Source organism: Mus pahari, chromosome 12, assembly GCF_900095145.1.
Source record: "Mus pahari chromosome 12, PAHARI_EIJ_v1.1, whole genome shotgun sequence".
Lineage (NCBI taxonomy): Eukaryota > Metazoa > Chordata > Mammalia > Rodentia > Muridae > Mus > Mus pahari.
Genome location: NC_034601.1, coordinates 15,625,299 through 15,649,355, shown reverse-complemented (window position 1 = coordinate 15,649,355; position 24,057 = coordinate 15,625,299). Strand labels below are relative to the sequence as shown.

The window sequence follows — 24,057 nt, the reverse complement described above, 5'->3', positions numbered from 1 at the left end:
AAAAGATTACACGTCAAAAAAAAAAAAAAAAAAAAAAAGAATATTTAGCAATAAATGAGAAAGCGAAAAAAAAACAGAAGGCCCGGAGAAGTAGTCCAGCGTTGAACTGCCCAGCACACAAAAGGCTCTGGGTTCCATCTCCAAGCACTGAAAACAAGCTCCTCACATCAGAACCAGAAAGGTGCAGAGATTCGAGGTCTAGTGGTTAAGAGCTTTGGCTGCTCCTTCATGAGACCTATCCATGTTCCATTCCCAGCACTTGCGATGGTCACAAGGATCCGTAACTCCAGTTCCAGTTATTATACCTTCTGGCCTCTGTAGGCGCTACAAGCAAATGGTGTACAGACATACATACAGGCAAACCTCATACACTTAAAATCAGTATTTTTAAGCTGTGGAGGAAAATGTTAAACATATGTCAGCAACCAAGCCATGACAGAGCTAGGGATGCACTTCAGGGGTAAAGTATGTGTCTGCAGATTCCTGGGTAAACAGCATGCATGCAGAGGTCAGACAACAACGTGTGGGAATCTGTTATTTCTTTCTGCTGTGTGGATCCTGGAAATGGAACTAAGGCCATGTCACCAGTGCAAAAGGAGCAACTCCTACTCTAGTAGCTTACCAGCCCTCTTGGTGTCCAGAGAGAAAATACATATTCTGTTTCTCCTCTGTCCTTTGCTTAGTCTTTTAATCCTGACTTTTATACTGTCACATGTGTTTTCTCAACATACTGACTGTATTCATTCAGATTTAACTCATGTAAAACAGAGATTGAGGCCGGGTGGTGGCGGTGCATGCTTGCTCTATCTCAATAAACGGCACCGTAATCTATCTATGTGGTTGCTCAAAACAAGAATTAAAAAGGGAATGCAGGACACATGGACAAAAACCTATACTCTCAGCACACCAGAAGTTGGGACAGAAGAATCTGAAGTTCAAAGCCATCTTTGGCTATATATGGAGTTTGAAGTCACTCTGAGCAACATAAAACCTTGTTTCAAAACAAAAACTAAATACCCAAAACACACACATCAAAGCAACCCTTAGCATGTGGTCGGTGCCTGCAACTCCAACTCTTAGGAGCTGAGAAGGTGCAAGAATTCAAGGCTAACCTGGGCTACAAGCAATCTCTCCCTTTCCCTTCCAAGTCTTGCTAATTCTACCTCCAAACTCTCATCTTTTCACTCGGTCCACTTCCATTTGCAAGGAGTCAATCCAGGCTACCACAGAAGGCTGTATTCTGACTCCCCAGCCCCAACCCCCACACACACACTTTTGACTTCTCCAATGTAGTGGTGGGATTGTGGCACTACCTTCTCAAAACCTTTATACAAGCTTCCTATAAAAAGTAAGTCTGACAGATGTGATAGAACCACACCCTTAATCCTAGCACTGGGAAAGCAGAGGCTGGCAGATCTGAGTTCGAGGTCAGCCTGGTCTACAGAGAGGACTGAGGTTCTCAGACAGGACTATGTATGTATATGAAAGAGACCCCCGTCTCAAACGAACAACAGTTAAGGCACCAACCCCTCACCTGTTGTTTGGATCCTACCTTTAAGGCAGACTACACAAATATGCACACCCATAGTAATTACTTCTGGACACTAGAATTTCTTCTTTGTCCTTGTCTGAATTTTAAAAATATCCTAGGATGAATACTTGCTACTTATTAATGGCAACGATACTGCTGAATACATGTGTATTACGTTCTAGTTCATGTTATGGAATTTTAAAAGTGGGTTGTTTCTGCAATTAGGCATGTGCCTAGACAAAAATACTAGCAATATCAAAACTAGTAAGATGTAAGTGAGCTGCAGAATTATAGGACACAGTATTTTCTGTTTAACATAAATACTTGCATAATGGAGATGAGCTCTAAGCCGTATTGTCTTCTGCATAAGCACACGGAGCCGCCTTTCTGGTCAAGTCCTCACTTTCCGAAGCTTCCATACAACACAGCACCGTCCTACGCCCTCGTGCAGACTTCTCGCAACCTTCCTAAGCCGCCGCAGATTTCTTCGGGCAAATCCAAACTTACCGAGGCGACCTCGTCTCGGGACCACCCGCGGGTCACCGCGCAAGCTCAGCCGCCGCGGCTGCAAAGCGCCCCGTCTGAGGCTGCGCGGCGAGAAGAACCCTCCCCACGCCGGACCTGGCTCTCCGCGGACCCAGGCGCCCACCCGTCCGCGCCGCTGAGCTGTCCGCGCGGCCGCGGTGGGGGGAGGGGTGCACGTGCCCGCGCCAGACAATGCCCCGCACAAGACGCGCGCCCGCGCCGACTCTCACCCTTCCTGCGCGCCCAGCAGCAGCGCCGCCCCGCCGGGACCCGGAACCCCCACGCGGAGAGAAAGAGCGAAAGGCCTCCTCCCGTGGAACCGCCGTGCGAGGCCCGGGACGCGCCCGCGCGGAAGCTCACGACGGAGCAGCCCGCCCGCCGCCAGGCTCCGCCCCACACGTCACCTCGAGGGCGGCGCGGCGCGGGCGCGCGCGGTGGGGGGCGGGGCGGGGCGGCGTGGCCGCCGGGGGGCTAAAGCGGCCCCCGAACTCTGCGTCGCACCTTCGGGGTGACCGCCTGAGCCGGTCAACCGTTGTCTCCCTGCTGGAAGTTTGAGAGAATGCTGGTTCTCTTGTAGCCACGGCAATAGTAACTATGGTGACCGCACTGCTGAGCGTACCATCTTGCGTCACTGTGTTTAGTGATAGAGGTGTATATAGCAGCAGTAACCTAGTATCGCGGGGTAATTCTTGTAGTCTGGAGATTGAGGCAGGAGCATCACAAGGACAGAACCAGTCTAGTTACATAGTGAATTCAAGGCCCTGTCTCAAAGTAAAAGTTATTGGTAAAGTGCTTGCTTAGAGCAATGCTGTGGGTCCAACCTCCAGCACCATAAATATATTTTTTTAAACAAAAAAATGAAAGAGAAAAAGAAGGAAGCAAAGACAGGAGGAAGGAATTAATTCATTGTGAACCCATTTTACTAGATGTAGAAACTGAGTGAGGTGTAGTGGCCCCCCTCCCTTCTGGCCCCAAATACTTTGTAGACTGAAATCAACAAGGAAAGAAAGGGTGAAGGTTTGAAAATGTTCAAAACTTTGTTTGTTTGTTTTGTTTTTTGAGACAGTGTTTCTCTGTAGAAACATTTACTTTTTTTTTTTTTTTTTGGTTTTTTTGAGACAGGGTTTCTCTGTGTAGCCCTGGCTGTCCTGGAACTCTGTAGACCAGGCTAGCCTTGAACTCAGCAAGTCACCTGCCTCTGCCTCCCAAATTCTGGAATTAAAGGTGTGTGGCACCACTGCCCGGCATTTTTTTTTTTTTTAAACTTTAAACCGAGGATCAAACCCAGGGCTCTGTCACTTAGTTAAATCCCAACTCTGTAAGCCCACAACTAAATGCTTTCTTTATAAGTTGCCTTGGTCACGGTGTTTCTTCACAGCAATAGAACAGTAACTGAAACATCAAGAAAGATATAAAGGTAAGGTCAGGCTGAGTTAATTCACACTTTGGCGAGACTCCAAGGTAAGCACATAGAATAGCTAGCTACATGCCTGGGAAAGTAGAAGCACACTTCCTTGGTCTAGCTGAAAAGCTGCCTAGTGTACAAGTCACAGTAGTAACTTTGGAAGAGATGGCAGTCTGAGATGCTGTTTCTCTCTATGGCTTTCAGATGGCATGCCAGAAACCCAGATTTTGGGTGGAATGTGATAGTGCATGCCTATAATCCCAGTTTTTGGAAGGTAGGGACAGTAGGATCTACACAACAGTAAGCCCCCAATTTAGAGCTTAGAACTCCGCAGCCATGGGTTTCTGGCTGGGTTTGCAGTACCGGGCACACAGTTCCTGGCTACCCACTGTGATGGCAAACCTTGGTTGTGAACTTGACCACATCTAGAATCAACCAAAACCCAAGCAGCTGGCTCCTCAGATGAGGAATGTTCTAAATTGGATGGTTTGAAGTGGGAAGACCTCCCTAAATCTGAGATGCACCCAGTGGCAGCCCACATAAAAAGGCATGAGAGAAGCCAGGCTGTGGGTATACATCCAGGAGTGCTATGGTTCAGCTGAACCATATGGTAGTTCTAGTTTTAGTTATAACGTTTTGAGAACCCCTATCACTAATTTCCTTACTGGTTTGTTGTTTTCATTCCTAACCACAGTGAATAAATGTTCCCTTCCCCCTCAACTTTACCAACATCTGCGGAAATCTGATTTTTTTCATATTCTAATTGGGTTGAGAAATTCAAAAGTGGTTCTTCAAATATTGTATATTTATATATTTTATATATATGCATACCACTTCACATGTGGGGAGATCAGAGAACAACTTCCTGGAGTCAGTTGATTCCTTGTACCATTTTCGGTCCCAGGGACTGAATTTAGTTCTTCAGGCTTTGCAGCAAGCACCTTTATCCCCAGGCCATCTCATAAGTCCCTTAAAGTTGAATTTTTGTTCCCTGATCGTAATGATATGAAACACTTTTTAAAAGTATTTATTAAGGCTGGAGAAATGGCTCAGCAGCTAAGAGCACTGACTGTTCTTCTAGAGGTCCTGAGTTCAATTCCCAGCAACTATGTGGTGGCTCACAACCATCTGTAATGCGATCCGATGCCCTTTTCTGGTGTGTGAAGAGAGTGACAGTGTACTCACATAAATCTGTTTTTGAGAGCTGTCTATTCATCCCCAAAGTTCATTTTTGATTAGTTTTTTTAATAGTTTGTATATTTTAAATATTAATCTTGGTTAGATTTCTATTTTCTTCTATTTTGCAGACTGTGTTTTTACTCAACTAACAGCTCTTGCTGTTCAGAAACTAACTTCATTAAGTTCCCCTTGCTAGTCCTTGGCCTTATCCTCTGAATGCTAAAGTCCTTACATATACTACTATCTTGTCTGCACCCCCTGTCTTTTCCTCAAGCTGATTCAGAGTTTCAGGTGTTATATGGAGGTCCTTGATCTATTTGGAGTTTTCCGCAGGCTGAGAGATAGGATCTGCTTTCATCTTCGTATATGTGGATAGCCAGGTTGGTACCATTCACTTAAGATGGCGTCTTCTCCAGTATGTGCTTTTTTGCCTCTTTGTAAAGAACCAGGTAGCTGTAGTTGCATAGCCCTTTATATGGATCTCCTAGTCTATCCTATTGATATAATTATCTATTTTATACCAGTACCAAATTGTTTTTATTACTATAGCTCTTCAATACTGCCCAGGAGTCCTTGGCCTGCTCAGCTTGCTCTCTTACAGAACCCAGGACCACCAGCCCAGGAGTGGTCCCATTCACAATGAGCTGGGCCCTCCCATTGATCACTAGTTAAGTGTGAGGGCTAAAGTTAGCATGTAAGCTCCACTTACCCAAGGACAGATAACATCCTGGAATGATGGAGGCTGCTGTTCATGTAAGATACATAACAAGCCACATGTTTTCACGTCAGTAAACAAGGTTAGTTACCCCAACTTCACAGGATGTGCTTGATCACACATATATGGGAGGCACTTAGGCAGGAAGTACAGTAGGCAGGATGTACACTTACTCTAGATTGGAAAAAGGTGGTAAATACAGAGCCTTGTGGGTTCTTCGTTTATAAGCACTTGACTAACCTAATTCAGGGTCATTCTCTGGGAATCTCGGTTATTGACCTGGCCAGTGTCCATTGTCCTGGCCAGTATTGAATAAAGCTTGCTTTTCAAGTTTTTTTTTTTTTTTTTTAGTATTTTCAAGACAGGGTTTCTCTGTATAGCTCTGGCTGTCCGGGAACTCACTCTGTAGACCAGGCTGGCCTCAACATTTTCAGTTTTAACATAAGAAAATGTCCTACAGGCTTGTCTGCTTATAGCTCAATTTTGGGGGGACATTTTTTTCTCAATTGAGGTTCCCTCCTCTCAGATGACTATAGTTGTGTCCAATTGACATAAAGCTAGTAAGCAAAGTAGTGTACTGATTTGTTTCTTTGTCTGAGACATGCTCTTGCTACTTATCTCTGGAACTCTCTATGTAGACCAGGCTGGTCTTGAATCACAGAAATTGCATATGGGGCATTAAGATTTTAAGGGCGTGCATCATCAGGCCTGGTGCCTACTGATTTTTGTATGCTAATTTTGTTGCCCACCACTTCCCTGGAAGCATTTTTCAGTTCCAATTATTTTCTGGTAGTATTTTTGATGTACAGAATCTTATTTTTATTTGTATTTTTTTCATCTCCTTTTGCTGCTCTAGCTAAGACTTCAAGTATATTCTGAAAAGGAGTGGAGAGATTGGATGTCCTCATCTTGTTCCCTGGTTTTAGTAGAAACGCTTTAGTTTTCCTCACTCACCTACAACCTTGTAGGTTGCCTGGATTGTTTCACGCATCCTTAGTCTCTTGAGGATTTTTTTTATCATGAAGGGATGTTTATTATATCACAAGCCTTTTCTGCATTGATTGAGATGATCTGTCCTTGTTCTCATTTTTGATTGTAGAGACTTTAAATGTCTTTTCTGCATCAGTCCCAGTTGCATTGTTGTAATACCTTTGCCCTTCCTTTTACCCTAAGGTCACATCTATCTTTGGTGGTGAAATATGTTTCTTGGATGAAGAAAAAAGAGAGACCCTCCCTGTTTTATGGCTAATCTTCTAGTCTCATGTCCTTTTACCCCTTCAAGTCAAGGTAGCCTTGGCTGTCCTGGAACTCACTCTGTAGACCAGACTGGCTTTGAGTTCAGAGATCTGGCTGCCTCTGCCTCCCAAGTGTTGGGATTAAAGGCTTGTGCCACCACTGCTAGGCATCTTATTTATATCTTGATTGGAGGGTTGAGATCTTAGATAATCAGAGGTATTACTGAATTATTGTCCTGTAATTTTGTTGATTTTGTAGTGTTTGGTGTTTTCTTGGTCTTCATTTTTCTTAACAAATATCTTACCATCATTTTCAGTCATGATTTGAATGTGTTTATCATTCTCTTCAATCTCAAGTATTCCCTCCAGTGTTCTCTTTAGAGTGGGCTTTTGTGTATCAATTACTTTTGACATGGAAAGATTGTCTTCTTCCATTATGACAACAGTTTGGCTGAGTATAGTGTTGTGGGGATATGTACTGGGGAAGACTGCCTGAATATGGGTTTAAGCCAATAGAAAGTCCTTATTAGCCATCCAGGTGGGTATTCGGGAGCCTTGCTCAGGGTGAGCTTTTAAGCACAAAAACCATATCCTAGGTTGATATATAGCAGTTAACAAGAAAGGTTAGCCAGAAATAGTACTACAGAAGCCAAAAAGCACGGTTAGTACATTTAGAGACCGTCCTATAACTATGGATTTTGACAGGTTAGGTCTTTGTTTTAGTTTTGGCAGTGGCGCTGTCTGTGTGCTGAGTTTTACATCCTGAATGGTTCTGCCACCATGGAGTCAGTTGTGCTATGGTCTGGGACGATGTCACATAATGTAGTTATGATTTTGTATTTTGTTATCTTCCAGAACTTGAAATGCATTCCTCTGTGTCCTCTGGCATTCCACAGAAAGCCATAGGAAATTTTTCATAGAAAATTCAGAACCTAGTACGATGGCCTGCCTTCATGTATCAGTTTGACTATACTTGTCACTTTGAGTACTTTTTCTGAATAGTTAGTGTTCGGGCTATACTGTAGCATGGGAGTTTCCTTTCTGGTCCAGTTCATTGGATGCTTTGTTCACCTCCTTTCCTTTGGTGGACATTTACTTCCTTAGATCTGGGAAGTTTTCAGATGTGTTTGTTTTTGGTTTTCTGAGATGGGGTTTCTATGTGTGCCGCCACTGCCTATGCCTAGCTAAATCTACCCCCTTTCTTCTCTCTTTCTTTCTTCCCCCTTCCTTATTTATTTATTTATTTATTTATTTATGTCCAAGAGAGGGTTCTCTGTGTAACAGCTCTGGCTGTCCTGTCCTTGAACTCAATTTGTAGACCAGGCTAACCTCAAACTCCAGCAATTCACCTGACTTTGCCTCCTATGTGTTGGAACTAAAGGCATACACTACCACACCTGGTCCAAATTTTAAGATTTTTACTAAAAATATTTTCTATGCCTATACCTTTGGCATGGAATTCTCCTTTAGTCCCATAATCCATAAACTGTTTTAAAATTTTTTATGTATTTATTCAGAAAGTTAGTTATCTGCGGTTGCCTGTTTACATTCTTTCTGCTGGCCCTCAGGGTGTCAATCAATACCAGATCAGGTTCCCCTCTCCCAGTACTGTCCCCCCACCCCCACCCCGTCTACATTCCCTCCCAAGTCCCTTCTTCCCTTCCCACTTGTAACTGCTTTCTTCTCTCTCCCAAGTGGGACTGAGGCATCTTCACTTGGACACTTCAGCTTGTTGAGTCTTTTGAATTCTGTGAACTGTATCTTGTGTATTCTGTATGGTTTTTGTTTGTTTGTTTGGCTAATATCCACTTACTAGTGAGTACATACCATGCATGTCCTTTTGGGTCTATCCTCACTCAGGATATTTTCTAGTTCCATCTATTTGCCTGCAAAAGTCCGGATGCTCTCATCCTTAATAGCTGAGTGGTATTCCATTGTGTAAATGAACCACATTTTCTGTATCCGTTCTTCTGTCGTGGGACATCTAGGTTGTTTCCAGCTTCTGGCTATCACAGCTAAGGCTACTATGAACATAGTGTAACACCTGCCCCTATGGCATGGTGGGACATCTTTTGGGTATATTCTCAAGAGTGGTATAGCTGGGTCTTCAGGTAGATATATTTCCAATTTTCTGAGGAACCTCCAGATTGATTTCCAGAGTAGTTGTACCAGTTTGCAATCCCACCAGCAATGGAGGAGTGTTTCTCTTTCTCCATATCCTTTCCAACACGTGTTGTCACCTAAGGTTTTGATCTTAGCCATTCTCACTGGTGTAAGATGGAATCTCAGGGTCGTTTTGATTTGCATTTCTCTGATCACTAAGGACTTTAAGGACTTTGAACATTTCTTTAGGTCCTTCTCAGCCATTGGAGATTCCTCAGTTGTGAATTCTCAGTTTAGTTCTATACCCCATTTTTTGATTGGGTTGTTTGATTTTTTTGTGTGTGTGATTAACTTCTTCAGTTCTTTATAAATTTTGGATATTAGCCCTCTATCAGATGTGGGGTTAGTGAAGATCTTTCCCAATCTGTAGGTTGCCGATTTGTCTTGTCAACTGTCTTTGCCTTACAGAAGCTTTTCGGTTTTATGAGGTCCCATTTATCAGTTGTTGATCTTAGAGCATGTGAGCCATTGGGGTTCTCTTTAGGAAATTTCCTCCTGTGCCAATGAGTTCAAGGCTCTTTCCCACTTTCTCTATTATTCGATTCAGTGTATCTGGTTTTCCTCAGTAGCTTCTTAAATTTTTTTTTTTTTTTCTGTAGAAATGTTTTGACTACATGTAGGTCTGTGTACCACCTGTCTGTCTGCTGGCCACAGAGTTCAGAACAGGGCATCAGATCCTTTGGCAGTGCAGGTGTTAACCACCATGTAGATGTTGAGAATTGAACCTGGGTAATTGCAGGAACCACCAGTGCTCTTAATGGTTCTCTGCTGTCTGTCTGCTTCCCCCTGGAGTGTCAGACACCTCTTTGCCAAACAAGACTGAGGAGGGCAAAGTAGAGCCACGACGGAGAGGTTTCATGGGTCTCTGGCCCCGCCAGGAATAATGCTGTGTTACAGTTCTCAGAAGAGAAACAAGGTTTGGGCGGCCTGCGCGGGTGAGGCAGAAGGCAGCAGGGGCCCTTGGTTTCTCATCAGTTCCTGCGGTAGCACCATTGCCAGTGGCAGAGGTGGTGTGAGCCTGGCCAGTCAGGCTGGTCCAAGATACAGTGGTGACTGCTTTAGGAGAGAGAACTCTTCCCCAAGTGTTACAGCTCAGTAAAGACAGCCACTCTCAGACAATGCTTGGTGAAATAACTTGTGTGCTTTGTTCCACGTGAACAAGGATATATAAATCTGGAGGAGTGGAGTGGGATTTAGGGAGTAGATGTTTCCCACTGGCTGCGTCTGAGATGTCAGTGATGCTCTGTTTGCATGGAGAATGACTCCAGGTGTTACTTACATGACTGATTGCCCATGGTCCTCTCAGTGGGGTGTCTTGGCTTTGTGTTCCAGAGCAAGTACAGAGATAGGTAGGGAGCAGCTTCCCTCCTGCTGGTGTCAGAGCTCTGAGATTCCCAGGGCTGAGGCCAATCAACCTTGCCAGTTCTTATGGCTGTATGGTGGCATGGCCTACACTTACCCACTACGCTCTTTCTCCAGCCCCCAGTCTGCCTTTATGTCACTTCTTATAACTGTTTGACAGCTCTGAAAAACTAAATGTTCTGTCAAGACCCATATATACCAGATTGGGGTTATATTTCAGCTAACAGATTGCTTCCCTAACATGCAAAAGACCTTGGGTTCAATTTCTAGCACTGCACAGAACTGAGCATGGTGGCTTAGGTATAGAATCCCAGTACTTGGGAGGTAGAGGCAGAAGGAATTCAGTCATCTTTGGCTACATGAAACCCTGTCTCAAAAAAGATCAAATGCCTTCTATTAATTTAACAGTGTGTGTGTGTGTATACGTACAACTGTGGGATTTTTCACTTGCATGTTTGTCTTTGTACCACCATTGTGCCTGTAGACCAGAAGACGGCACTGATTCCCCTGGAACTAGAGTTACAGATCGTTTGAGCTGCCATGAGAATGCTAGGAATTGAACCCAGGTCTTCTGGAAAAGCTGCCAGTGCACTTAATAGCTGAGCTATCTTCAGCCCCAGTCTCCTTTGTTTATAATTTTGTCTAACCACTTCCCTCCTCACCTTTCCATCATTCTTACCAATCCAGGTCTTTTCCTCCTTCCTCTCTCCCTCCCTCCTTTTCTCTCCCCCTGCCACCCACCTCTCTCCAGCATTTCTGTGTAGACCAGAATTCTGGGGTTAAAGGTGTGTACCACCACCACCTAGCTACCTTTATCCTCTCTTATGTGAGAGAGTTTCTAAGTGGGTTGTCTAAAACCAAAGCTCCTTATTGAAATGCAATTGAAAACAGCTCTCATAAGGAATTTATCCTAATAGGCTCCTGGCCTTGATGGAAGAGCCAGATATCAGTTACATAGTCAAATGGTCAGTCCTGGCTGCTTGGAGGATAGAAAATTTAATACATTTTGTAGCTCCTTTAAAAACAAATGAGAATGGGTTGGTATTCTAGTTAGGTTTTGTCAACTTGACAGACTAGTGTCAACTGGGAAGAGGGACCCACAACTGAGGAATTGGCTCCATCAGGCCCGAGGGCACATCTGTGGGGACATTTTCTTGATTGATGTGGGAGAGTTCAATGCATGGTGGGCAGTTCTGTCCTTGGGTAGTGTGTGTGGAGGTCTGGACTGACTAAAAAAAGGTAGCTAACTGAGCAAGTCAGTAAGCAGCATTCTCGTGGATCTGCTTCAGCTTCTGCTTTCTGGTTCTTCCCTTGAATTCCTGCCCTGACTTTGCATACTGACTGACTATAGTTTATAAGCTGAAATAAACCCTTTCCTCCCCAGATTGCTTTTGGTTAGCGTTTTATCTCAGTAACAGAAAAGCAAAGTAATTCAGTTGGGAATGGATGTTAAATGTGCTACATCTAAAGGAAAAGGGTTTGGAGCATGGAGAAGGAACAAGCAAAGGGAAGAGGTGGTGCTTCTTCCTATGTTAATGCATAAATAAACCTTTTATAAAGAGACCTTGGGCAGAACTAACCCCACAGCCAGTCCCACAACACCCAGAGGAAGCTCCACTCCCAGGCGCTCTAACATGCTCAGGATCCCAGGGGATTGGTCAACCAGGAACTCAGGGTCCCAGAGGGAGCTTGACTCCCAGGAGCACTGACATACCCAGGATCACAGAATCACAGGATCACAGAGACAGCTGAACTCTGAGGAGTTCTGACACAACCTGGATCACATGAAGGACAGGCTTCAGTCAGATATAGCGAGGGCAGGTAACACTAGAGATAATCAGATGGCAGGAGGCAAGCATAAGAACATGAGCAATAATATGTAGCAGAAGATGGCCTAGTCAGCCATAGTTGGGAAGAGATGCCCCTTGGTCTTGCAAACTTTATATGCCCCATACTGGGGAATGCCAGGGCCAAGTAGTGGGAGTGGGTGGGCAGGGAAGCAGGGTGGGGAGGGTATAGGGGACATTCAGGATAGCATTTGAAATGTAAATGAAGAAAATATCTAATAAAATAAGTTAAAAAAAAGAACATAAGCAACAGAAACCAAGGCTACCTGGCATCATCAGAACTCAATTCTCCCACCATAACAAGTCCTGGATATACCATCACCCCAGGAAAGCAAGATTCAGATCTAAAATCACTTCTCATGATGGTGATAGAGAACTTTAAGAAGGGTATAAATAACCCCCTTAAAGAAATACAGGAGAACACAGGTAAAGAGCTAGAAGCCCTTAAAGAGGAAACAGAAAAATCCCTACCTAATCCCAAGTAGACTGGACCAGACAAGAAATTCCTCCCATCACATAATAATCAAAACACCAAATGAACTTAACAAAGGATATTAAAAGCAGTAAGAGAACAAGGTCAAGTAACATATAAAGGCAGGCCTATCAGAATTACACCATACTTCTCACCAGAGACTATGAAAGCTAGAATATCCTGGGCAGATGTCATATAGATCCTAAGAGAACACAAATGCCAACCCAGGCTACTATACCTAGCAAAACTCTCAATTACCATAAATGGAGAAACCAAGATATTCTATGACAAAACCAAATTCACACAATATCTTTCCATAAATCCAGCCCTACAAAGAATAATAGAGACAATAAACATATTGATCAAGCAAAAAAAAAAAAGATGGAAAACACCAACATAAGGAGGGAAACTACACCCTAGAAAAAGCAAGAAAGTAATCTTTCAACAAACCCAAAAGAAGCTAGCCACACAAACAATTCCACCTCTAACAACAAAAATAACAGGAAGTAACAATCACTTTTCCTTAATATCTCTTAACATCAACAGACTTGATTCCCCCCAAAAGTCATAGACTAACAGAGTGAATATGTAAACAGGACCCAGCATTTCGCTGCATGCAAGAAACACACCTCAGTGACAAAGGCAGACACTACCTCAGGCAAACAATTTTCCAAGCAAATGGTCCCAAGAAACAAGCTGGAGTAGCCATTCTTTTTGTTTGTTTGTTTGTTTGTTTGTTTGTTTTTCGAGACAGCGTTTCTCTGTATAGCCCTGGCTGTCCTGGAACTCACTCTGTAGACCAGGCTGGCCTCGAACTCAGAAATCCACCTGCCTCTGCCTCCCGAGTGCTGGGATTAAAGGCGTGCGCCACCACGCCCGGCCTGGAGTAGCCATTCTAATACTGAATAAAATCAACTTTCAACCAAAGGTTATCAAAAAAGATAAGGAAGGACACTTCATACTGGTCAAAGAGAAAATCTACCAAGATGAACTCTCAATTCTGAACATTTATGCTCCAAATGCACATTCATAAAAGAAACTTTATTAAAGCTCAAAGCACACATCACACCTCACACAATAACAGTGGGACACTTCAACATTCCACTCTTGCCAAAAGGCAGGTCATTGAAACAGAAACTAAACAGAGACACAGTGAAACTAACAGAAGTTATGAACCAAATGGATCTAACAGATATTCACAGAACATTTCATCCTAAAGCAAAAGAATATACTTTTTTCTCAGCACCTCACAGTACCTTCTCCAAAACTGACCATATAATTGGTCACAAAATTGGTCTCAACAGATGCAAGAAGATTGAAATAATTTCATGCACCCTATCAGATCACCACAGACTAAGGCTGGTCTTAAATTAAATACCAGCAAAAACAATGGAAAGCACACATATACATGGGAGCTGAACAACACTCTACTCAATAACTTGGTCAAGGAAAAAATAAAGAAATTAAAGGCTTTTTAGAATTTAATGAAAGTGATGACCCATACCAAAACTTATGGGACACAATGAAAGTAGTGGTAAGAGGAAAATTCATATCCCTGAGTGCCTCCAAAAAGAAACTGGAGAGAGCTTACACTAGCATCTTAACAGCACCCCTAAAAGCTCCAGAACAGAAAGAAGCAAATTCACCCAAGAGGAGTAGATGGCAGGAAATAATCAAACTCAGGGCTGAAATCAACCAAATAGAAACAAAAAGAAATATACAAATAATCAACAAAACCAGTAGCTGGTTCTTTGAAAATCAACAAGATAGATAAACCCCTAGCCAGACTAACCAGAGGGCACAGAGACAGTATCCAAACTACTAAAATCAGAAATGAAAAGGGAGATATAACAATGAAGTATATCTTAAAATAATTATTCTTTTTTTGAATACTAACAGTTGAAAATATTTAAATCATATTCTAAAAACATCATGGAAATACTATTGATAATTTTTCTCACTGTGCATGAAATTAGCATTTTCTTAATGTTTAACTTCAGAGTTTTTGCTATTTTGAAATTTTAAAAATATACTTACTGACAAAATAATTTCTCTCCTAGAAACACTGATAAGTAAACTGATTGCTAGACAATATACACAGATATATAATGTTTTAAATACTCTTTCATTTTATCAGGTGGTATCAAATAAGGGCTTTTGAATATATTACTTAATAATTCCTTTTTAGTATTTTATGCTCTTTTTACTCTGCTTAACTACCGAAGAATATTTTCTATGTTTTGAAACAATTTAGCGTTTAACATTAGACATAGGATCCTCAGTTATGCATAGTATTGAATATTCATTAATGATATTTTTAGGGGATGAAAGGATATGAATATAAAAGTTGAACAAAATTTTTATGTATTAGATTCTCAAAATACTCAATATTATTATTATGTTTGATGTATAAAATGCATTTAAATAATAAAAATTTTAAGGAAAAATAAAAAAAACCTTTTATTAAAAAAAAGAGAGGCCAACATCTCAAAAAGTTCCCAACCTCGTCAGGAGCAAGCTATCTTACCAGTTAGTAGCAGAGAAGCAGAGGGAGGCATGGTCCATTTTCTCTTCATCTGAGTTTTCTTCCTTCCTTCCTTCCTTCCTTCCTTCCTTTTTTTAAAAAACTGAATTCTTATGTGTATGAGTGTTTTGCTTGCATGTATGCCTGTGTACCACATATGCTCCTGGTGCCTGTGGAAGCCAAGAGAGTGTTGGATCCTACTGAACTCACAGATGTCTCCTCATCTGCCAAGTCCTGGGAAGAAAGGCTTGTGCCACCATGCTCAGCCAAGTACTTTTTAATGTAAAGTCACACAGTATCCCCAGTGCAACAGTAGGGAGTGACTTCGATAGCATACTCTCACCAATTTATGTTTTTCCACAAAGTCCAGAAATTTAAATCAAATGATAGCACGGATCAGACTTGGTATCTAGAGAACATTCCACCCCAACACTAGAGTACACTTTACTCACAGAAATCCACCTGCCTCTGCCTCCGGATTACTGGGATTGAAGGTGTGCACCACCACTGCTGCTTGCTACATTTTTTTTTTTTTTTTTTTTTTTTTTTAAAGACAGGGTCTCATCATGTAATTCTAGCTGGTCTGGAACTGGCTATGTACACCAGGCTGGTCTTGAAGTCAAGAGATCTGCCTGGCTCTGCTTCTGGGTACTGGAATTAAAGTTGTACGCCTCCATACTCAGCTCTTGAGTATGGACACTGAATAGGTGATTTAGACTTAATAATAGGCTGGGTAGTTTATACAGAATAAATTTTATGTCTTACCGTGCTGACTGCTTTACAGAGGTTGAAGGCATAGCACCAGCAATCCATCAGTCCTTATTGGGGGTGGGGGAAGGGCTCTGCCTTGATTACAGCATAGATAGCCTCATGGTAGGGAATGCATGAAAAGGAAAGATCACAGAAAGCCAGAGATGGACCTGAGAAAGCAAAGTGTTAACCTGTTCTTGTGAGAACTGACCTACTTGATCCCTTACAAGGGCAGCGATATACAATTATCTGCTTTTCTCTAGGTTTCATTTTTAAAAAAGGACTCAAAACTTTACTTTTAAAAATCGCCTTTGTTACAACTTAAAAAATTTAAGAAAGCGTCTTTTACTATATTCAAGAAGTTAATAAATACATATAGAAAGAGAAAGGTTGAAAACATTAAAAAAGTAAAAGCTGTCTTTCCACATGACTTCTAAGAGGTGGTATCGTCCTGGGAAAGCTGGCATCATGTTATTAAGGCTGCTTTAATCATACAGACTTCTAACCTCTCCTCCACTTCGGACCTTAAAAGGAAAGTTAACAGCCCACCCAGGAACAAGTGCTCTCAACCCCCAAGTCTGTACCCTGGGGATTCTTATTGTTAGTGGTCTTGGACTTCCCACCATTTTCTCCTTTGTCGCTGTATGAGTGAATCTAAACTTTCGAACAGAGCACGATTTTGGGACAACCCCTGATAATTCAAACCAGTGGTTCATATTTCTTGTTTGTTCTTAAGATGGGGTTTCACTGTGGAGCTGTGGCTGGCTGCAAGCTAAGTATGTAAAGTAGGCTAGTCCTGAACTTAAGAGAGTCACACGTCTTTAATCTCTCCCAAGTGAGATTAAAGGCCTGCACCATCATGCCCCAGGAGATTGGATTTCTAATGAGAGTGCTCCAGAATGGAAAGTGTGCCCTGTTACAGTAGGTAAGAGGCCGAATGATCTCAAAATCAGGCAGGATTTTGTCCACAAAGCAGCTGGTCCATAGATACAACTCATAGAACTGGGGTAGCATTTAAATTTGACAAGGAGCCAAAATCCAGAACCATTTACAAATTTCCTTTAGTACAAATGAGTATGCCAGATACAAAGAACTTCCCCCATGAACAGGATCTTCATGGCTTCTGACAGCAAAGCAGAGAAAACAGGAACAGGTTCGAAGCCTTCCTTTCTGAAAACTTCCACTTCTCAAGGGTTGAGATTCATAGTTACACACACACACACACACACACACACACACACAGAGAGAGAGAGAGAGAGAGAGAGAGAGAGAGAGCAGCTTACAGCCGTAATTCAAGTTCAGGGAGATCCAATACCCTTTTCTGCCCTCTGTGGGTACTAAATGACTCTTAATAGAAGCCAACATTCATGGCCTTGGGTGTGTTTGTGTCCTGCCTCCTGGGCGCCTTTCCCTTACACCTCACAGATAAGCTGTATTAACACGTCTTTATCACCTTTGTTCTGCTTCATATGAACAGTTCCATTTTAACACCAACCAGCACACCAGGGCCATGCTCAGCACACACTAACGTTAGCATTCTTGTTGGCCACCTTCTCCTCAAGTTACTGTTTTAGTTTCTTGTTTATGTTCTGAATTATTTTATGGTTATTCTGGTAAATATAAACATCTGATTTTCCCCTTCCCCCCTTTTACACAATCATTTAGATATATTAAAAAAAAAACAAACTTAAAACTCATCAGATTTTTGGTAAACAAAATTTAATGTAACCATATAGTCAAGTAATGTTTAAAAGACATTAGATACAACTTTTAAAAATTTAAACTATGGAGGAAGTGCAATTAAACAAAAATATAAGCATTACTGTACTACAGCTGAACTGAGAACAAGGACATAGAGAACATTCCATTTTTCACTGTGAAGATTCACTCTAGGCAATGGGTATGTGGAAGTTTCAGAGAAACACGTACACTTGTTCGGTTCTGAAAGCCTTCGAAAGCTCTGGAGACTCACACTGCAGGAACGGGAGCAATGAAGAAGTGTTTCCTCAAGGAAAAGCCTAGAGCAGAACTACTAAAATAATGACAAATAACTACGCATACTCTTTTCACTATTTCAAATGACCTTTATGAGAGCTCAATGGGTATTTATCTGAGTATTTGACAAAGCACCTAGGTACCAAGGATGTAAAACTCCAAGCAACAACCTTAGTTAACATTCTCTTTCTGCCAAGCAGACAGCTGGTACTCACAAAAGCGTTCCAAGAACAGCTGGAGTTGTGGCTTAAGCCTACAATCCTAGCACTCACAGAGACAGAAGGATTGCCACTAGCTCAAGGTCAACCTGGTCATATACTGAGTTCCAGGTTAGCCAGGGCTACATTAAATCAACCAATTGAACAACTAATCGACCCACCCAGACCACAGACAAAACCCACGCAGCCAAGCATGGTGGCACATGCTATCATCCAAACACTTGGGAGATATGACAGAATGATTGGAGTTCAAGATCATTTTCAGCAAAACAGAGTTCTAGGCAAGCCTGGGGTATATATCAACCCGACTCAAAAGATAAAACAAAACTAGACCCTCAAAAACCAATACTGAGGTTTATCAGACTGAAACGGCACTGGGTAGTTAAGGCACAAACATTAAAACAAAACTTCTTTGGAACAATATATGAAGTTATGACTTCATTTTCTATGTTATGATCACCTTTAGCACTATGTAAGTTTAATATTTAAGGCAATCACACACATGTAAAAGGTTCCTATACAACATTTTAATGATACTTATTTTTATGTGTATGTTTTGCCTGTACTATGACAGTTTGCATATAATGTATATGCATCATGTGTGCCATGTAGAGGCCAGAGAGTAGTAGAACCCCAGTAACTAGACTTACAGACAATTGTTAGCCACAGTGAAGGTGCTGGGAACCCAAGCCCAATCCCCTGCTGGAGCAGCAGATGCTAGTGCTTGCTCCTAACCGCTGAGCCATCTCTGCAACCCGCTTACAAATAAAACACTTTAAAATGTCTAAAATATTTTGAAACATCTCTGGTATTATTAGTTAATACTCCTGGAAGTGCTGCTTGATGCCTAGCACTGGATGCGGCAAGAAGCATGATTAGCTAGTCAAACCTACTGCATCACAGATCAGCGAAGCGGCTTCATTCTGGTGACGTGATATGGTGAATTTTCATGTTGGTTATGTGGTTTGGAACATAATAATGGATGAAATGATAGCATTCCGGCTTTCTACAGTGCCAATCAACACCATTCCCGTCTCTCACATGGGAATTCATGCGGCCAACCCTGACCTCAAACTGGCTCTGTTGCCAGGGCTGTCCTGGGACTGTCCTCATCTTCTTGTCCCACCTCCCAAGGGCTGGAGTCATAGACATTGCCACCCCACTCAGCTATGTACCACTAACTCTAGCAAGACCAAATTGTTTTAACTAGTAATGTCTTGGGGTGACTATGAGGCAGTCCACAGGAAGCTTCCGGACATTATCTTAATACTTGGTACCACATGAAGTCTGTAGGATGTATCCTTTTCCATGCATACTTCAGGACGTTAAAGGCACACACAAATAACCCAACTCCCTTCCTCGCTTCGTGTATGTGAATGGGCTCTCAGAGTGATTTTTAAAAATCTACTGTCAGATCAGGAAAAAGCAGCACACACCTGGGTTGGACAATGACAAAAGCAGAAAACCCACCTTTGTCTTTCCTGAGTTTCAAAATGAAGGTTGACAGCAGATGCAGAAACAATTCATATTCACCAAGAGAATGTGCCGGCTCACAAAGCACTGACATCTTTACAAGTAGAGTGGATGTTTAACCACTGCTATAGATGAAATTTCTGAAATGTATCAGTCTAGAGCCATCAACTAAATGGTGAGAGCAGTTTGCACACCTGATGGGCAAGACAGACAAGCTAATGCCCTCCCTGAGCATTTGTGTCTTTTAAAACCTGATTCAAATGGTGTAAACATCTGGATCCCAATCATCCATCTAGGAAAACCGGTTTCTGAAAACCCAATTCCTATCTGTTAGTCAAGTCAGTGTGGGATAGTACAGTAGACAGGGAGGAAGTCAGGCCACCTTGTGGAATACATGGAGACTTGGAGGAGGATTCAAGTTCATGAAAATTATACACAAAAACCAACTGTAATTTCCTGTTGATCCACAAAACATATATCCTTTCCAAATGAACAGCCACGAGTGATGTTTGCAAACTTCTCCCCAGGTCTGCTCTCTGACCTTGTAACACTTGTTACACAGATGCACAGATCCTTATGACCAGATCTGCACTTTCAGATGAAATGCTTATTTTAGAAAATGGTCCTGGCTTCCACTTCTAACTGCAGCTCTCAGAAGGCAAAGAACTGCTAAGAGTTTGAGGCTAGCACAGGCTACAGAGATCCTGTCTCAACAATAAAGAGTACTCTAGAAATGTTCAAATTTAGTCTTATGCAATCGAATTGTACATGATCAACTAACTTTTTAATGTATACAAATTTCTGATAATTAAACTGCAAAAACCATTGGGTGTCTGTGATATATGTATATAATCATACTATCTACATATAAACACATATACATACTAACTTAGAGGCTCATATAAACATCACCTATCAAAAGAAAGTCTGCCTATTATGGGATAACAGAATGAAGATAGTATGATTCCAGGATGGTTGATATATCCCTTTTAATACATTTATTATACCCTAAATTATTTTTTTTTCAGGACATAATTTCTCTGTATAGCCCTGGCTGTTCTGGAACTCACGCTGTAGACCAGGCTGGCCTCGAACTCAGAAATTCGCCTGCCTCTGCCTCTGCCTCCCAAGTGCTGGGATTAAAGGCATGTGCCACTACTGCCCGGCAAAATTATTATTTCTTAAACCAGGGCTTACCACACCATTATTTATCAAGGATTAGCAAAGGTAAGTAATTAAAGGAAGTTAAAATATCAACTGGGTAGCTTTTAGAAGTTAAATTTCTAGGATTCAGGTACTTTCTGGTAACTTTTAATATAATTTGTAACATAAAGAAAAATTAATTTGTTTAAACAAATTCTGATTTTCAGGATTTTTCTAATTTACTGCAATAAACATGAGAATATATGAAAAATAAACATTACAAGATACAAATAGATAATACTTTTACAACAGACAAAAATACTAAAATACAAATTTACTTTGACCAAGTCTTTTATATGTATTTATGAATGGACATGATCTTACAAATATACATGAGAATAACAATTATCGTTTGTAGAATCCTAAGCATTTATAAAACACCTCTGTTCACACCCTTTACTGTTAAGAATTTCTGAACTAAACAATTTCCATTCTCTAACAAAAGTATAATGCAGATATTTACTATAAAATTACAGTACAAATACCCTCAGTTTTACATACATCTGTTTCTCAACCAACAGGTGATTATTTTCTGAATTGTTTCTATAGCTATGTTATATCACTTAAAATTTATGACTTGAAAACACTTTCCTAAGTGTATTTTTTAGCATTTTTCTCAGAATTTAGATTCCAACTAAGCATGACTCTTAAAAAACATTTGAATTATCCTAAGATGAGGAAAAAGTTGTTTGCCAATGCTAGGCTTCTTATAACTGCCTGAATTTGAACAGAAATCTAATGACTCCATTGTCATTGACAAGGGGTATATTATAGTGAGAGACTGGCAAGTTACACAGCAAGCCACCTGCTGCAGCCCAGGGCACTGGAAATTACAATAATTAGTTGTGCTAATTCCTGCTGCATTCACTTATGTTTCTAATAAAAATTTCACATTTCACTTTGCAAACTGCTAAGCTTTGTAAAATGGAGGTGAAAAACCTAGAGGGAAAAATTTAATAGAAATCTGAAAATGATGATCAGTATTTTATACAAATAAAAGAGCTCTCCCAAATAAGAGATTTCTCTCTGGAGACCAGAACTGCTGCTGGTCAGAGTTACAAGCGAGAGGCCCCACTGCTGTAGGATATTAAGGAATCAGTCACCACTCCTAGCCTAATAACTGCTCACACAGCAGTGGAGAGGCACTCACAAGGCATCACACGAGTTAGGTCCAACTCTACCAAGCTGGGTAGGAGCAAACCTGTTCTTGTTTTTCTTACAGCAGTATTGCAAATGCAGTTTTGTCTTAAGATATATTTCTTTTACACACGTGTTCCTGTATGAATTTATGTGCACCATATATTTGCAGATGCCCAGGGAGGACAGAAGGTGTTCGATTCCCTGGAACAAGAATTGCAGAAATTGTGAGCTACCTGATAAGGGTGGGAACCAAACCTGGGTTCTCTCCAAGAGCAGTAAGTGTTCTTAAACACTGAGCTATCTCTTCAGCCCATTGGGTTTCTTTGGATGCACTTTCCAGACCCTGGATACAGGTCTGTACTACCACGCCTGGGAAACAGGTCCTGACCAGATACCTGCCTTGCTCTCTAAAAGGAGTTTCAACTCCTATGTTAGTTTAAAGGAAAGAAAGTATTTAGTGGACTCACAGATGAGTCATTAAATACCCTGAGAACCAAAGTGGATCACATTTTTTTTCTTCAATAGTAATTTTAATTTTTCCTTAGGGACTGATGTGTAATTTAAATTTCCTTACTTTTACATCTCCTACATAAACTCATAAAAAGTATTTAATATCAGAGAATAGTCTATAAAGTCATAAAATGTGTATTTTATGGTAGCTGAATTGTCACTACACTTTTACAAGAAAATCTAAACACCAAACAAAACCCCAAAAAGTCTTCAATAGAATTAACCAGTATGGATAAAGTCATTTCTTGGGGCTGGAGAGATGGCTCAGTGAGAGCACTGTTCTTCCAAAGGACTGGGATTCAATTCTCAGCACCCACATGGCAGTTCACAACTGTCTGTAACTCCAGTTGCAAGGGATCTGATCCCCTTCTACCAATGTACATATAGTTAAATAAATTGTTAAAGTGAACGAATGACCAAACAAACTCATTTTTTCCTCTCACAATGAATTCTAAACATTCTTAACATCAGGCAATTCAACAACAACAACAAAAAAGCTTCATTCATGCAATACTCTCTACATAATTGACAAAAAGAGGACACATTCCTGAAAAATGGTTCATAAATCCCTAAGAAGTTTACACTGGGCAGTACTGCCTACCCCACACAGTTTTTCAAAAATGCCAAAGTATAATCATAAGCCAAATTATTACTTTTTTTTTTTTTTTCAAAAGACAAGGTCTTACTGTGCAGCCTTTGCTGGCCTAGAACTTGTTATGTAGTCCAGGCTGGGTTCAAACATAGAGAACTCTGCCTTCTGGGTGCTGGGATAAAGGCGAGCACTGGTCTCACTCCACCAACCTCCCACCCCCATTACAGGAAAGGATTTATGACAGCTTGAAATATTGGTATTTTGGGTCAGAAACGCATCAGGATTATTTATTTCTTTTTGCAAAGGAGTTGAGTTCTCACGTGGTAGTTTTAAAAACTTTCCTCTTGGATTGGCGTTGGCTTCTTGTGTGAGGTATCCTGGGTTTAGTTAGAGCTTAAAGCATTTCTCATTGTATCTATGAATAGTCACACAGCCATGGTAGGACACTGGTCTGGGCATAGCAGCCACTCCTGTGATGATACTTGTCGCAGGATCATAACAGAGAATAGTATCTGTGGCTTCTCCATTTTCCCGTCTTCCACCCAGGATATAGATTTTACCATTACAAACAGACATACCACAGTTTTCCTGTTTAACCAAATATATAAAAAAAAAACAAAAACAAAAAACCAATTAACTATTGAAGATAAAGGATTTGACAATAAACTAAAAAAGCATCAACATGCATTAACAAAATATAAGGGAGACATAATATCCCTTTTGCCCAACTCCTGTTGTATGTTTGAGTGTTGATATTTATATGAATGAAGTGACTACTAAGATGAATTGTTACTAACAGAGGCCGAGATGAGACTGACTAGGCTTTCATTCCAGTATAGGAATAAGCACTTAAAAAGCCAGAGCAGGGGCTGGAGATGGCACTGTGCTTAAGAGCATCTCCTGTTCCTCCAGAGGACCCATGTTCAGTTCCCAGCAGGCATTCTAGGGTATCCAACACTCTTTTCTGGTATCCGGGGGGTGAGGGGAGGGGAGTACTTAGACACACGGAATGCATACACGCCTGTGTATACACACAGACACCCCAAACCATAAGGGGACCTGGTAAATGGGTTTCTGGGTAAAAGATGCTTGCTGCCAATCCCAATAACTTGTGTGTTCCATTGCGGGACCCACATGGTGGAATCCTCCATGTTGACCTCTGACTTTCACATGTGCTGTGACACACACACACACACACACACACACACACACACACAC

The 24,057-nt window shown here is 41.4% G+C and overlaps 2 protein-coding genes across 3 annotated transcripts in view; both read right to left on the bottom strand.

Annotated features, from left to right (window-relative positions):
* Yeats2 (YEATS domain containing 2) overlaps positions 1–2,431 on the bottom strand; it is a 94,032-nt gene extending 91,601 nt beyond the window's left edge. Inside the window, exon 1 of one of the 2 annotated variants that reach the window (XM_021209358.2) lies at positions 2,287–2,431. The gene's annotated coding sequence lies outside the window, so the exon portion shown is untranslated. Of the gene's footprint in view, positions 1–1,859; positions 2,175–2,286 lie in introns of those variants that run through there. The other variant, XM_029544481.1, reaches the window with a different exon arrangement.
* Positions 2,432–20,505: 18,074 nt separating this feature from the next.
* The window catches only part of Klhl24 (kelch like family member 24), a 29,630-nt gene continuing 26,078 nt past the window's right edge, over positions 20,506–24,057 (bottom strand). Inside the window, exon 8 of the mRNA XM_021209550.2 lies at positions 20,506–23,427. Within this exon, the coding sequence (XP_021065209.1) occupies positions 23,227–23,427 (201 nt within the window). The 3' untranslated portion in view covers positions 20,506–23,226. The remainder of the gene's footprint in view (positions 23,428–24,057) is intronic.